Below are 16,453 nucleotides of genomic sequence, written 5' to 3'. Positions count from 1 at the left end.
CAAGAGAGGATTACATATTGAAGTAGCTAAAGCACGGAATGGAAAGACTTTCTTTACACCATCTGCTGGTTATAGCGTTTGGTGACCGCAGCTTGTCATGGCTAACAAGTGTTTCAGAAATCAAGTGTCCATATGCCAAGCACAAAAGTTCAATCTACACGATACGATTCTTTATAAGATTCGATTCTATTTACGATCCAATTAAATCCGACATGTCTGATCGGAATTCGATTCGCCATTGCAAGACAATGGCACATCGAATTGAATCAAATCCTGATCGGACATGTCGGATTTAATCGGATCGTAAATAGAATCGTAATCGAATCCTATAAAGAATCTTATCGTGTAGATTGGGCTTTAGACTGTTAGCTCCCAAGGGCAGGGCACCCTCACCCTTTTGTTACACATTTATTCATATTATTTGTCACAGTTATTACGGATTCTGTATTTTGTACACTGGTGTATACCATGGTCTCTATTATTTTGTACCCCATGTTTTGTTTCTTACTTTGTACAGCACCAATGAATACGTTTGCGCTTTATAAATCAATAATAATAACTGCATGGTAGCCTCTACAAGGATTAGCCATTTCCACCAGCAGGCGGAGCTCCAAACTGTGTGAAAGCTTTCCATTGTGTTGTGAAATGTAATATTTTCCCTTTAAAATCTATTTTTCTCCCAGTAAACCCAGAAATAAATGATACAAAAATAAAAATCACTTTACATAGTTTGTGTACATGATTAGGTGAGTGGTGGCACTGAGTACCGGAATATGACTGACATGATGGCACATCAGAGCCATTCGCCACATTGCCGGCGTCCCTCGGATTGCGGCTCATTTGGCTGAGGCCATTACTCTGCAGTGTCATTTCGCTGCCGTCGCGGCCTCCACCCCCGATAGGACGCTCCGGAAACCTTGAGTTTGCAGTAGTAATCTTTAATGTGTTATCTTGGCCCATTTGCAATTATAAACTTGGCAAAGTGCCAAACTAATAGCTTTTCTCCCAATATTTCACTTGCGCGCATCACAGAGAGAATAAAAAACACCAATCTTCAAGCGGGACTCAAATTTACAGTATTTTCTTTTTATTAGCTAATGAACACCAACATGCAAAAATAAGCACTAAATACAAATTTCTACAGCACTATCCTCCTAAATACTGTAAAAGGACTAAAATGTTGGTTGGCGGCCATTGCTAGAAAGTCTATGAAGAATTCTGTGCTACTAAGACAGAACCGTGGCTTTTTTTTCTTGTCACATGGCTAAGACGTTAAAGGGATTCTCCGCTTTACTTAAAATGTGGACATCTGCTTCAGGCTCTGTTAAAATACAGAGGCCCGACACTCTGCACGCAAGCAACAGCATATAGATGGGCTGAAGGTGCTCTACTATTAAAATCACACTTTACATGAAACATTATAAGGATTATCCAATAACACGAGGCCTACTTATGAAGTGGGAGTGTGTTCTCCAATCCCACGAGCCTTACTTATGAAGTGGGAGTGTGTTCTCCAATCCCACGAGCCCTACTTATGACGTGGGAGTGTGTTCTCCAATCACACGAGGCCTACTTATGCAGTGTGAGTGTGTTCTCCAATCACATGAGGCCTACTTATGCAGTGTGAGTGTGTTCTCCATTCACACAAGGCCTACTTATGCAGTGTGAGTGTGTTCTCCAATCACACGAGGCCTACTTATGCAGTGTGAGTGTGTTCTCCAATCACACGAGCCCTACTTATGACGTGGGAGTGTGTTCTCCAATCCCACGAGCCCTACTTATGACGTGGGAGTGTGTTCTCCAATCCCACAAGGCCTACTTATGAAGTGGAAGTGCAAGAGCAGAACATTTTCTATTCTCTTTGCAATCAAATAGCTTCTCTATTTTCTGTTACTAGAACACACAAGAATATATCATAAGGTCACAGTATGGCTCCTCTACTGAGGAGAGGGAAGTTGAGCCTAACAAATCACAAAAGGGCTGAAAAATAAAATGTAAGTTACGGTAAGTTTAGGGATGGTGAATGAGATGCAAATTTTGAGTTGATACAGCATTATGCAAATTTATGCAGCGTGAAAATTAACCAATCAATTCCTGCTGGGGTAACATTCAATTGGTTCATTTGCATACAATTTGTATTGCATAATCCTGCATTAACTCAAAATGATTTGCATCTTATTGCTTATCTCTAATTAAGTCCTGTGCTATTAGTATTTTGAAATAACAGCATTTCTTAACCACATTTTTAAGATCTGTGATCAAATGTAAAGATCAGATCGTTTGTCCGCTTTTAAAATGACCATTGTTTCCAGTTATATATCGGTACGTTGATAGAGGTGATCTCTATAATAAGCAGTGGAGTACAGTGCTGATTATTGATTTCCATTATCAACACCATGCCAATAGTAGCAGGCTAGGAGCACTAGCGGCCTACAAGTGCCAAACAAGGACTTTTCCACTTTACAGAAGTAACAGAGATTTGTTTTCCGCAAAATACCATACTGAAATTTCCGGCTTCTGATAGGCTAATTGCAGGGGGAAATGAAAATCAATAGGCTAATTGCAGGGGGAGAAGTCTGTTCCTGCTTTATTTGATGCGGTAAAAAGAGATTTTGAGAATTTCAAAGTAGAGAACTAAAAACAAACCCCATAATGACCAATTATCATGGGTAAATGCATAATGCATACATAAGTTGCTAGAATCTTAGATTTGGTAAGCCCAACTTCCACAGCTTGGATGAGGCCATTTATGATAATGCGGCCCTTATTCAATTCATCTTTTTCCCCACAAGTTTTCTCCTAGGAGATAATTTTTCATCTTCTGTTTAAAAGAACTTTTTAGCACTCTGCAATTAAAAAACTACCATACAGTAGGGGAAAAAGTACTGTCAAAAGTATTGAGTATTTTCTTGCTTGCTGGTGGCTTAAAGGGCATTTTATTGATAAGGTGTACAAATATCACCTAGGAGAAAACTTAGGAGAAAAAGTGAATTTGAATATCGGCCTGAGAATTTTTGATCATCATCAGACACGTTTCCATTTTCTAGCACTATCTCCCTTAGTGCCACTTACCCCTCTATTGTGAAGAATTAAAAATATGCTCCTGAGTTTCTGCTTGTTGTTTGTGCCTAGACCTAAACTAGATTCATCCGATTTGGGATGGGGGAACATTTTTAAATAGATATCAAGAAAGATTACAGGCTCAAAAGCTTCCTGGGTGAGGTAACAGAAGCACTAATAACTTATGTCACCTGGCAGGTTTCCTCTTTGTGGACAAGTCTTAAAATTGCTCATCTACTGTACTTCCTGCAAGTCCCGCCTCTTCATGTAGACACATGGTTTCTACTATAATGCAGAGAGTCAGAGAAATATAGACAAACATCTATTGTTCCTCCTAACTTGGGTATCACATGATCACACTCAATTGACCTGAACACTGGCTGAACCCTGGGAGGAGAGGAAGCCAAAGCAATGCAGTGTCAACCATACTTGGGCATAAACAAGGTAGTCCGTTTACCACTTTTCCTTTCCTATATGACATTTGTATTCCCTTAACCTGGCGGCTATGGGAACCTCTGCCTTCATAATTTCTGAGCGGGCTTTATAGCAGACGCTTGTTGTGGTTCTCCGCTCTTTGATATACCCCATATTGTCTTCTGTAAAGTGTGATTTTGGTGTGAACTTCATTTGAAGGTGCCCATAGGTATCAGATGACTGTCATGTGAATCTGCTAATCAATATAGGTATTTTTACAAATGAGCACATGACTTTAAGGCCTGGAACCCACTGAAAACCGCAAACGCAAAACGCAACCGCTAGCGTTTTGTCTGAGCGGTTTGCAAGCGGATTCATGCGCGTTTTTGGTCGTGTTTTGCAACATTGTATTTTTTTCCCCAGCGGGTGCCTAGCGTTTTGCGTTTTTATCCTGATTGGTCCTGTGAATTATTTTTCATTTTGTTACAGTGTGCTGAACCGCAAAACGCTAGCAAAACCGCTCAGTTTAGGTTTTGCTGAGCGTTTCTGCTAGCATTTCAATACTTTACATTGAAGCGCTAACGCTCCCAAAATGCTGCAGGTCCTGCGTTTGCGTTTCTGGGAAACGCAAACGCTCCTGTGGAAGTTGCCCCATCCATTAACATTAGCCCAGCGTTTTGGCAAACTGCTAGCGTATTGCAGTGCTGCCAAAACGCTGCCAAAAGCGCTCCTGTGGGTTCCAGCCCTAATAGTTACTTCAGGGTAACCCGGTGGATCAGTCAAAAACAGCCTCATCAGTCTTCCGACAGCCTGTACTCACGTGCTACTGTCGGCAGAACGACCGCCCCGCGGGAGGGTCTGACTGTCCCGTAGTTTGTAACAATACAGCGTGTGTACGTGCCCTAATGGCCAATAACCTGCTAACCAAGTTGATGAGATTAATGGAATCAATCTTATCAGATTGGTTAGTAGGTTTGCGGCTGTTATTGGACACAACCTATTGTTTCTGCTGTTGGTTGGAAATGATTAATTATCCGTGGAATTGTATAGTTAATGGCCACCTTTACATAGGTTTGCTCTGTGGGTTATTTAAAAGAAAATTCTAGGTTTTTGTTCAAAAAATACTAAATGTAGCGGCTATGGCAGGTGTATATTAACCTGACAGCCACTAAGATAATAGTCTGAGGAACAGGGTGGGATGAGAAGTACATCTCATCAAGAGAACAATGGTATTAGGGGTATCTGCTAAATGTATAAGATGGAAACTCTATATCCTGCTAATGGTTTCCTTCTCCATTCTTCTTTAGTGGTCATACACAAATCAGGATCAAAAGCACGATACGATTGTATCGTGTATGCATACTTGACAGCCATGTTTAGTTAGTCTGCGGTCAGTCAGTGAAATTTTTGCAAAGTAGAAATACAAGGCAACCTCTATCCTGTTTCGTAGCAATGGGGCTTCCTCTGTCAGCCTGCTCTCTTTCCTTATAAAACAAAGATTAAAAGTTTGGTCACATTAGTGTATCCAGCATGCTGGAATACACTTAGGCGTAAAAGCCCTTTCAATCATCGTAGATAAAATGATCTACAAGTTTTGATGTGCAATAAAATCTGATTATCGTGTTCAGCAGCAAAGGAGTGTAGATAAGTAGTTCAGGCATGGAGGACTGCACCGTATAGCTACAACAAGGAGAGAATGAAACTTCCAGCTAAAATGAAAACGCTCTGTGTTGTGTCTGACTCCCCCCGTTTATTAAAATGGAGTTTTCACCACCAAGCCTCACTGTAAGCAACAGGAAAACTCACAGACCACAGTACATTGATTTCCCAGAGACCCACCAACTGGCCTTGTTTTGGAGAGCTCTGGCTATGGATGCTTCTAAATCACAGTGATGAGCCACAAACCATTCCATCTGTGCGTAAGTGAGATTACCCGTATGTGAGATTACTTGAGAACCAGGCACCACTGGTGGGACTTTACCACAAATGTAGGTTGCCTTGGCAGAAAACAATTCAAGGAACTAAAAACTTAGGTATATAAAAACATTTAAATGCATTCCCTGTGTGTAAAAAAACAAACAAATTCAGCAAATGTAATCTTGCCAACTAGAAATTGCATGCCTGGTCTATTCACTCTGCTCCCCCTCCCTCCTCTGCTGAATACACACGTTGGCCTGGCAACGGCCAAGTCCCTTCAGTAGAGGAGGGAGGGGGAGCAGAGTAAAGAGATCAGGTAGACACTTATCCAGGCAAGCAATGATTACATTTGCCAATTAGCAGAGCAGTACAAACTTGTCCTGATTTCTGCATACAAAATAAACATAATCTACAGAGAATGCTTTTTTTTTATGTACAGAAGAATATTTGAGAGTTTAATCCCACTTTAAAAAAATGTTTTGTCCTTCAAATTTGTTTTTTAACATTCTCCAAAGTGTCTTCCTAGTAGCTTTTACTAGGATCTCCTTAGAAGCTGGAAGTTAGACTGGACAATAGTGTTCCTTGGAGTTGTGTTATTATTCTAAGCAGAACTCCTTCATTCTATTGTCTGAAGCTCACAATTTAGGAGGATCCTACTTATTCCATCGAGTCAGAAGTCGTCTATCAAATATTAAAGGAGAAGCTCTGATTAACTATTGGAGATGGTCCAATAACTAACTAGGGAAAGTTATGAGGAATAGTAAAAACTTCAACATTTAAAGAACAAAGAAAAAAAAAATAAAAAAAATGGTGTAGTGCAGGTCCTGTGCAATATCCAAAGCCAAATTCAATAGACATTTTAGAAAATTTACCTTTACCTTGTATCGTAGGGAAAAACTAAAATCCTACCACAAAAACTATCCATACAACTCAAACGTATATATGTGCCAGTGTTTGCATCCGAGCAGCTAATGACTCACAGTTGCAGAAAACACCGGGTTTTCCAGTTGTCTAGAACTGGTTGTCCAGTTGTCTTAAACCCCTCCATGTAAACTAAACATTAGTTGCATAACTCCTGAAGTAAGGTTTAAATTTTCACCCAGAGTTCTGCATTTGTGGTAAAGCCGTACCAGACAGGCTGCAGTGCAATACTAGATTAGGCCGGTGATGACTGTATGATCCCAGCAAGACTACGGGACAGAGAGAATTTTTATTTTAGCAGGAAGCTCCCTTTAACACAGATGACCACCCTTTAAATTTAAAATGGAAAACCCCTTTAAAAATTGTCCCTAGTAATGGTCAGTATCCAGCACAGTGCCAACTGTGGTGCATTTCCATGGGAGTACATTCTGAAAGCTAGCAGTAAGGCAGCAATATGGATGAGAAGATCCCAAAATTTGCACACAGAACTAATGCAACTCTTGCAAGGCTTCACCACCTTATGGAGCAGCAAAACGCTACTCTGTGTAGCAGTGAAGGACCAGAAAGTAACTAACGCAAAATGAGTGAAGTCATCTGAAGCATCCGACTTGACCGTTACAAAAAATGCTCACAATCAAAATGTTTTAAATTTCCTAAAGTAAAAAGTATTATTTTTGTAAATGTTTTTGCACTTCTGTTATTTTAGCTTGTAACTTTGCCTTGAAGTGTGAAGTTGTTGCTTGTTTAGAATCTTTGGTTGCAAAAAAGACGATAAACTGCAACCAGTGAATCTTGACGGTTGTGCGTGTGATGCTGCTGTCTTGAGGTCAGCAGGCTCTGGAGGCACAAGGGGCATCTCTACATGATGTAGACCTTCTCGGCTTGCGAGAAGCTGAAGACCTCTTTGGTTCTTGGACAAATTACTTTGTCATCTTGGCGAATAGAGAGAAGAGACTAGATTGGGTGAGAAGATATACATCAGAAGGTCAGAGTTGTTCTAGAAAATTAAAGCCACATTTGAACTGGATTCACTTTAAAGAGACTATATAAAAAAAAATGCCCCTCTGGATCCTATGGAGGCTTCCCCCGCCCTCCTCCGTCCCACAATGGTCTCTGGCTGCCCCTCAGAAGGCACAGCCGACAATTTGTCAGGCTGTTCAATATTTACCTTCACTGGCTCCAACAGGTGGCACTGTTGCCACTCTCTGCTGGAAAATAGCCGATCCCAGTCAGGTCCGCTCTACTTGCGCCTGCGTATCGGCTATTTCCGCCTATATAGGAGCCAAGAGCTGCTACTGCGCTGGAGCCGGGAAGGTAAACATCCCTGCGGTTCGGGGAGCTGTTTCGCCACTGCCGTAGAACAGAGAAAGACGGGGGAAGCCTCGATAGGATCCAGAAGGCTTCCCCCTCCCGAGCTGAATAACTCCCAGGGGTGTTTTTTCTTAATACAGATTTTCTTTAAAGGGAACCAGAGGTGAGAGGGATATGAAGGCTGACATGTTCGTTTCCTTTTAAATAATGCACATTGGTCTTGATTCATCAAGCAGCGCTGCTAAAGCAGCGCAGCTTAATGAGCAGTAGTGCACCCTATGCACACCTTACATAGCAGCGCACGCTGCCATGTAAAGAGTGTGCCTTCCTTAGTTACGCGCATTGCTTCCTTAGCAATGTGCGTAACATTATCTGCAGGTACTTCACTCGCGGCCGCTACTGTATTAATTTAAAGGACACATCCAAGGTAAAAAAAAAACAAAAATCAAAGATCCACTTACCTGGGGCTTTCTCCAGCCTGTGGCTGCCGTCCTGTGCCCTCACCGCAGCTCCGGTGGCTCCCGGTCATCTACCCTGGCGCAGTAGTTTTGCGCCTGTGCAGTACCATCCTGATGACGTTTCTTTGTTTTGTTTTTTTAAACCTTGGACACTCACTTTAAATAGCAATGTAAATTAAAACAGTAGCAGCCGCGAGTGAAGAGAAGCAGGGCCTACCGAAGTTAATGTTATGTGCATTGCCAAGGAAGCAATGCGCGTAACTAAGGAAGGCACTCTCCTTACATGGCAGCGAGAGTTGCTATGCAAGGTGTGCATAGGGCACACTACTGCTTATTAAGCTGCGCTGCTGATCTTCTACCTCTTATACTTTAAGCCATAGACCCATGAACAAGGATGTAGATCGGATGTTTCTGACAAGATTAGCTGATTGCTTGTTTCAAATGTGCGATTTAGACCCTACTGACCAGAAAGATAAGCAGGATTGCCAGGCAACTTGTACTGTTTAAAAGGAAAAAATGGCAGCCTCTATAGATCTCACACCTAGGGTTCTTTTTAAGTGGATAAATACATGAGTAACAAAACATGATGTGACAAGGAAAAAAGTTGGATACTTATCCAAGAAGCGAGAAGCCTCTGCATAGTTAAGAGCGGGGCAAGTCTAGTTTAGCCACTTAACCACTTAAGTTCTCAGTCGTTTTCACTTTATGCATTCGAGCAATGTTCACCTCCCATTCATTCGCCTATAACTTTATCACTACTTATCACAATGAACTGATCTATATCTTGTTTTTTCCGCCACCAATTAGGCTTTCTTTGGGGGGTACATTTTGCTAAGAGCTACCTTACTGTAAATGCAATTTGACAGTAAGAATAAGAAAAAAAAACCGGAAAAAAATCATTTCTCAGTTTTCGGCCATTATAGTTTAAACCACTTAAGCCTAACTGGACAAGTAATCTCGTCCAGTTAGGCTGCGCGCACTCACGCGGGTCGCACGCGCTCTCGCGCAATCCCCCCCCCCCCCCCCCCCCCCCCTGCGCGCTGCCGCTATTTGCTGTTAACCCAGCGATCAGTGAAAGGGATTATAGATCCCTTTCACTGATCGGACCCCCCGGAGAAAAGCTGCGGCTTTTCTGACTTCAAAAAGTTCCCAGTCTTCATTCTTCTTCCTGGGAGCGAGATCGATCGCTCCCAGGACTTTTTAACTGTGGCCAAATAGTAAAACTACACCACATACATTTTTACATTACACAGATACACTTTAGTATAATAAAAATTAACTGTTTACCTCCCACACCAAAAATTACCCACACACAATTTTTAATTAAAAAAAAAACAAAAAATCAACAATAAAACAGAAAAAAAAAAAAAACATAACTCGTTACCTAAGGGTCTGAACTTTTAAAATATGCATGTCAAAAGAGTATATTAATATATATTTTAAAAATTATGGGCTTGTAAATAGTGATGGACGCAAATAAAAATAAATGCACCTTTATTTCCAAATAAAACATCGGCGCCATACATTGTGATAGGGACATAATTTAAATGGTGTAATAAGCGGGACAAATTGGCAAATAAACTACATAGGCTTTAATTATGGTAGCATATATGAATTTCAAACTATAATGGCCAAAAGCTGAGAAAGAATGATTTTTTTTACATTTCTTTAATATTCCTGTTAAAATGGATTTAGAATAAATTCATTCTCAGCAAAATGTACCACCCACAGAAAGCCTAATTGGTGGCGGAAAAAACAAGATATAGATCAATTCATTGTGATGAGTAGTGATAAAGTTATTGGCAAATGAATGGGAGGTGAAAGTTGCTCAGATGCAAAACAAATTCAACCCTGTGGGCTTACCATATTTTTCGCCGTATAAGACGCACTTTTTCTTCCCCAAAATGTTGGGGGAAAAGTGGGTGCGTCTTATGCGGCGAAGGTACGGATTTCGGGAGGCAGAGGTGCGCAGGGAAGCACTATATACATTACCTGTAAAATATCAAAAGAAAAGAGAATTGGCTCTTGGGTGCATGAAAAGGATGAAAAAACCTTTTAATAACATATAGCAAAAATGAGCAAACACATTACAAATATATAAATAACAAAAGTACAAAAACCCCACAAATACCCAAAGGAAACCCCATAAAATTCTCCTCGCAAACCCTTCAAAAATGAGTTAGGGGCTGCAGTCCCCCATGTTGAAATACACTCAGCAAAAGCTTGGTAGTGGTCCCACTGTAATGAGCAACTGAAAGGGCCGCCAAGGTGAAAGTCCAGCAGGTAAAAGGCAATACAGGGCAGTTGATATAGGCAAAGCTTCTGATTAGTATTCCTGAGCCTGGTAACACGCACAGGTAAGCGGATTTAAAGGCAGCATCCACAGCAAAGGCACAAGCAAGCTTGTAAGCTGGAAGTGAAAATGGCATCAAGCAAATTGGTGGCATGCAGTGTGGTTAGATGGCAAGCGATGAGCACATGCAAGCAAAACAGTCCCCCAATCGCAGGGCATATGACGATGGGACACAAGACGAAAGTCTTTTCCCAAAGTAGACTCAGGGGGTGACAGAAACACAAAATCACCCACTCGCAGGGCACATGAAATCATCCAGCCACCTGTAAGCATGAAAAGCTGTTCTCATATAGTTACCACACTGGAATGATGAAATCCGGAGCCAGTGTGCGTGCCGGCAAAGTTTCTTTATGTGGCCATGCAGCTGCCCCGAAGCCAAAAAACTGGATATCCGTGGGACCAGAAGAACCAGCAATTGTCAAATGGAGAAGGGATGGAGGAGAACATCCGCGCTGTCAGGAAAAGCCTGACATGTTTCGCCGCATCTTGCGGCCTTATCAAAGGCAAACAGCGTGGTAATAGTATGGACGCCATAACGGCGTCCATAAATGCCGAATGCGCCTGCGCGGCCCGCCCCACCGCCCGCCCAAAGCCGTGCGCGTTTCCGCCACACGCCCACCATCCGGCCGGCGTATAGGCGGCCCCCATGTGGAGCGCGGATGCGCTCCAACAATGCGTCACACCAGGACACCATCCAATGGGGAGGACGAGCAGGCCGGGCAGGGGGCAGGGCGGACACCACAGGCGCACACGGCAAATATCCATCAATACATTATGTGAGGAAAATAAGAAAAAAATATATATATATGTATACATGTGAGTGAAAAACAAAAAATATATGTAAAATATATATTGAATAAAAAACAAGGAGCAAATACAGGGAACAAGGCCCCTGTGAATATAAATGAGAACATGTGAACTGCAGTCGTGAGCCCGGACGTCCAAGTCCAAGAGATCTGGGGCGCCGGGCATCAAGACGCAGGGCACATATTCAACAGATACATGTATATGCATACATGCTTATAAAACAAAATGAAAAAGGAAGAGGTGGAGAGAGACCCGCCCCAAATACTAATATAGAATGATACACAAGTGGGTATGATCGCACCCGCGTATGATAATTGACCCGCAAAAACAAAGAGCCACCTGTGGGAGGAGAAGAGTGAGCAGCAGGGGGGGGAGGAAAGGCGTGGGACCAGAGGACGGGGAAGGGGGAGGGAAGAGGGGGAAGGGAAGAACGGGGGGGGGGGGGGGGGCACCCCGGCGCGTGTCCCCGATGCATGCACGGGACAAGCCCAAACAGGCAAAGGGGAGGACTGGGGGAAGAAGGAGGAAGGAAGGGACAAAGGGAACAGGGAAGGAGAGGGGAGGGGGAGGAAAGAGAGGGACAAAGAAGGGAGGAGGAAGGAATAAGGGGAGAAAAAAGGGGGGGGGGGGGGAAACGGGAGAGTCGGAGCCAACTAGAGACAAAAGCTCCACAGGACTAAACTCAGTCCTACGAAGCTAAACAGGCAGAAATACCCGATAGTTAATGCTGTCATTTAAACCCTTCGGTTCAGTGGCTTTAAGATCGAAAATCCAACGGGACTCTAGTTGTAGAAGGGCTCTGTCAATGTCGCCACCTCTAGGGTGGACATGGACCCTGTCCAAACCTATGAATCTAATAAAGCTGGGATCACCTCTATGCTCCAGGTGGACGTGTCTGGAAATGGGGGATTTAAAGTTGCAATTTGCAACATCCCCCACATGATTTTTAATTCTTTCCTTAAAGGCTCTCGATGTTTTGCCGACATAAAAACTGCCACATTTGCAGTACATCAGGTAAACAACCCCCACGGTGTTGCAATTAACAAAGTGTTTTAAATTCCATTGACGTCCATTGGGCAGGGTGATATCCTTACCTATCTGTAAATAACGACAATAAACGCACCCACCACAACTGTAGGTGCCCGTGACAATACAATGTTTCTGGGGGCCGTTTTTCCCCCAGAAATGGCTGGATGTAACATGATTTTGCAGAGTTCTACTGCGTTTAAAAGTCACCTGGGGGACCGGTGATACAAAGTCCCTTACCACTCTGTCATTTGTCAACACATGCCAGTGTCGGCGGAGTATCCTGTCAACCTCCCTGTTTTGATCGCTGTATCGGGTTATTAAACGTGTGTTATTACTGCTTGGAATATCTTTGTCTTTTTTAGTAAGAAGAGTCGTACGATCCGACATCTTCGCTCGTTTGTAGGCTTTTTTTAGCCAACGATCCTTGTAGCCTCTTTCTCTAAAACGAGAACGTAATAGCTTAGCTTCCTTCTCAAAAGTAATTTCATCACTGCAATTCCGGCGTGCCCTTAAGTATTGACCCATGGGAATCCCACGAATCGTATGGATAGGATGTGCACTATCAGCATGAAGGTATGCATTGGTCGCTGTGGGTTTGCGATACAGATTGGTTGACAGGAATCCATCCGACCCGACACTAATCATGAGATCCAAAAAGGCCACAGAGTGTTCATTGTATTCCATAGTAAATTTCAAATTCCAGTTATTGTCATTCAAAATGGCTACAAATTCATTCAATAGCTCCACGCCACCCGTCCAAAACATAAGCACATCGTCTATGTACCTGTGCCACGCCACAATGTGGCACAGGTACACGACGAGGGCATCGCTGCCAAAAAGATGGCGTTCCCAATCCCCCAGGTACAGGTTCGCCAACGAGGGGGCACAAGTAGTCCCCATCGCGGTCCCCTGCACCTGGAGGTAGTGGACGCCATCAAACATGAACACATTGTTCTGTAAAATAAATGTCAAAAGATCAAGAATGAACTGGTTGTGGGGGATCTCACCCACATCCATTTCAGAGAGAAATTTGCCCACAACCTCAACACCCCTCTCCTGTGGAATGCTGGAGTAGAGGGCCTCCACGTCCAGGGTCACCAGACCACGCTGTTTGCCTTTGATAAGGCCGCAAGATGCGGCGAAACATGTCAGGCTTTTCCTGACAGCGCGGATGTTCTCCTCCATCCCTTCTCCATTTGACAATTGCTGGTTCTTCTGGTCCCACGGATATCCAGTTTTTTGGCTTTGGGGCAGCTGCATGGCCACATAAAGAAACTTTGCCGGCACGCACACTGGCTCCGGATTTCATCATTCCAGTGTGGTAACTATATGAGAACAGCTTTTCATGCTTACAGGTGGCTGGATGATTTCATGTGCCCTGCGAGTGGGTGATTTTGTGTTTCTGTCACCCCCTGAGTCTACTTTGGGAAAAGACTTTCGTCTTGTGTCCCATCGTCATATGCCCTGCGATTGGGGGACTGTTTTGCTTGCATGTGCTCATCGCTTGCCATCTAACCACACTGCATGCCACCAATTTGCTTGATGCCATTTTCACTTCCAGCTTACAAGCTTGCTTGTGCCTTTGCTGTGGATGCTGCCTTTAAATCCGCTTACCTGTGCGTGTTACCAGGCTCAGGAATACTAATCAGAAGCTTTGCCTATATCAACTGCCCTGTATTGCCTTTTACCTGCTGGACTTTCACCTTGGCGGCCCTTTCAGTTGCTCATTACAGTGGGACCACTACCAAGCTTTTGCTGAGTGTATTTCAACATGGGGGACTGCAGCCCCTAACTCATTTTTGAAGGGTTTGCGAGGAGAATTTTATGGGGTTTCCTTTGGGTATTTGTGGGGTTTTTGTACTTTTGTTATTTATATATTTGTAATGTGTTTGCTCATTTTTGCTATATGTTATTAAAAGGTTTTTTCATCCTTTTCATGCACCCAAGAGCCAATTCTCTTTTCTTTTGATATTTTACATGATTCACGTTGGCAAGTGCATGTTTAGGATACACAGTGTTGTTTTGATGTTATGTTATATTATTTGTGGTTAAATTTGTCATATTCCCATTGACGCTGCCCTTGCACATTCAAAGAGGTATTTCCGCATCCTATATACATTACCTGCTCCTGCCGCCGCGCTCCTGGCTCCAATCCTGGCTCCCCGATCCTCTTTTTCCATCTACCGCTGCCCGCTGCTGCCCCCGCCGAACATCGCTGGCCGGTCTTAATTAGCCGCATGGATACGCTATCAGCACACCACGTGCCGGGGTCACGCATGCCGCCGAACGCTGGCCGGTCCTAATTAGCCGCGCAGGGATACGCTATCAGCGCACCACGTGCGCCGGGGTCACGCATACGCAAGTGTGACCCGGCGAACGCTGATAGCGTATCCCTGCGCGGCTAATTAGGACCGGCCAGCGTTGTTCGGCGGCATGCGTGACCCCGACACGTGGTGTGCTGATAGCGTATCCCTGCGGCTAAGACCGGCCAGCGATGTTCGGCGGGGGCAGCAGCGGGCAGCGGTAGATGGAAGAAGAGGATCGGGGAGCCAGGAGCGCGGCGGCAGGAGCAGGTAATGTATGTGTACTCACGCTGCCTGCACAGGGGGACACCGGCACTGGAGGACAACAGGGGGCCACAGGCACAGGGGACACTGCCACAGGGGACACTGCCATAACAGGGGGACACTGCCACAGGGGACACTGGCACAATAGGGGACTCTGCCACAGGAGACACTGCCACAACAGGAGACACTGCCACAACAGGGGACACTGCCACAACAGGGGGACACTGCCACAACAGGGGGACACTGCCACAACAGGGGGACACTGCCACAACAGGGGGACACTGCCACAACAGGGGGCCGGGGACACTGGCACAGGGGGCTGCAGGCAGAACAGGGGGATACAGCAGGCACAGGGGGACACAGCAGGCACAGGGGGGCACGGCAGGCACAGGGGGGCACGGCAGGCACAGGGGGACACAGCAGGCACAGGGGGACACAGCAGGCACAGGGAGACACAGCACAGGGGGACATAGCAGGCACTGGGGGACACAGCACAGGACCAGCACAGGGGGACACAGGAACAGCCAATCACTACACTGACCACATAGAGGAACATAGGCAGGCAACATGGGAACAACCAATCATAACACTGTCCCCTTATGTAGTGTAATAGTATGTAATGTAACTGGAAAGGGGGGTAAAAAGTCCTTAAGACACCCCTGCATCATAGACACACCTAGGTTTAGTTTTTTCTTTTTTTCCTGATTTTTGCCCTCTAAATCTAGGTGCGTCTTATATGCCGGAGCGTCTTATACGGCGAAAAATACGGTAAGTGGTTAAAATAATACATGCCTCCATAATTAAAACCCACGTATTGTAATTGCCCATTTGTCACGGTTATTTCACCGTTTAAATTACGTCCCTATCACAATGTATGGCGACAATATTTTATTTGGAAATAAAAGAGCATTTTTCCCGTTTTGCATCCATCACTATTTACAAGCTTATAAAAAAAAAAAAAAATAGAAATATTTTATCTTTACATAGATATTTAAATAGTTTAGACCCTTAGGTAAATATTTGTGTTTTTTTTTATTGTAATGTTTTTGGTTTTTTTTATTAAACATTTTATGTGGGTATTTTTGGGAGGGTGGGAAGTAAATAGTGTTTTATTTAGGGAAAAATTTGTGTAGTGTAATTTTTTTTTTTTACTTTTAGGTGTAGTTTTACTCTTTGGCCACAAGATGGCAACCTTGAGTTTGTTTACATGACGTCACGCTAAGCGTACAATGTACGCTTAGAGGGACATAGACTCAGAAAAAGCAAAGCTTCCGAGAGAAGCTGTCGCTTTTTCTGCGGGGGAGAGGAATCAGTGATTGGGCACCATAGCCCGATTCATTGATTCCTGGGCTACCGAATCCGCGGCCGGGAGTACGCGTGCACGCATGCGATCGGCCGCGGGAACGCGCATGTCCTCCTTGACGTTTTTATACGTCAAGGAGGACAAAGTGGTTAAGGACCACAGGCTTACACCCCCTTAGTGGCCAGGCTATTTTTTTTTTTTTTTTTTTACAATTCAGTGCTCTGCAGTTTTAAAAGCTTGCTGCAGAGCCATACTACTTAGCGGCCAAATGAATCTTGGCTCCTTTTCTGCCCACCAACAGGGATTTCTGTTG

The 16,453-nt window shown here is 44.0% G+C and overlaps 1 protein-coding gene across 1 annotated transcript in view; it reads right to left on the bottom strand.

Moving 5' to 3' along the window:
* Positions 1-1,065: 1,065 nt before the first annotated feature.
* The window catches only part of MAEA (macrophage erythroblast attacher, E3 ubiquitin ligase), a 77,005-nt gene continuing 61,617 nt past the window's right edge, over positions 1,066-16,453 (bottom strand). The window contains exon 8 of the mRNA XM_068271599.1: positions 1,066-7,266. Coding sequence (XP_068127700.1) covers positions 7,171-7,266 — 96 coding nt within the window. The 3' untranslated portion in view covers positions 1,066-7,170. The remainder of the gene's footprint in view (positions 7,267-16,453) is intronic.

This window comes from Hyperolius riggenbachi, chromosome 1 (genome assembly GCF_040937935.1).
Source record: "Hyperolius riggenbachi isolate aHypRig1 chromosome 1, aHypRig1.pri, whole genome shotgun sequence".
In the NCBI taxonomy this organism is placed as follows: Eukaryota; Metazoa; Chordata; class Amphibia; order Anura; family Hyperoliidae; genus Hyperolius; species Hyperolius riggenbachi.
Note: the sequence above shows the minus strand (reverse complement) of the source record. Positions and strands in the feature narration are given on the sequence as shown.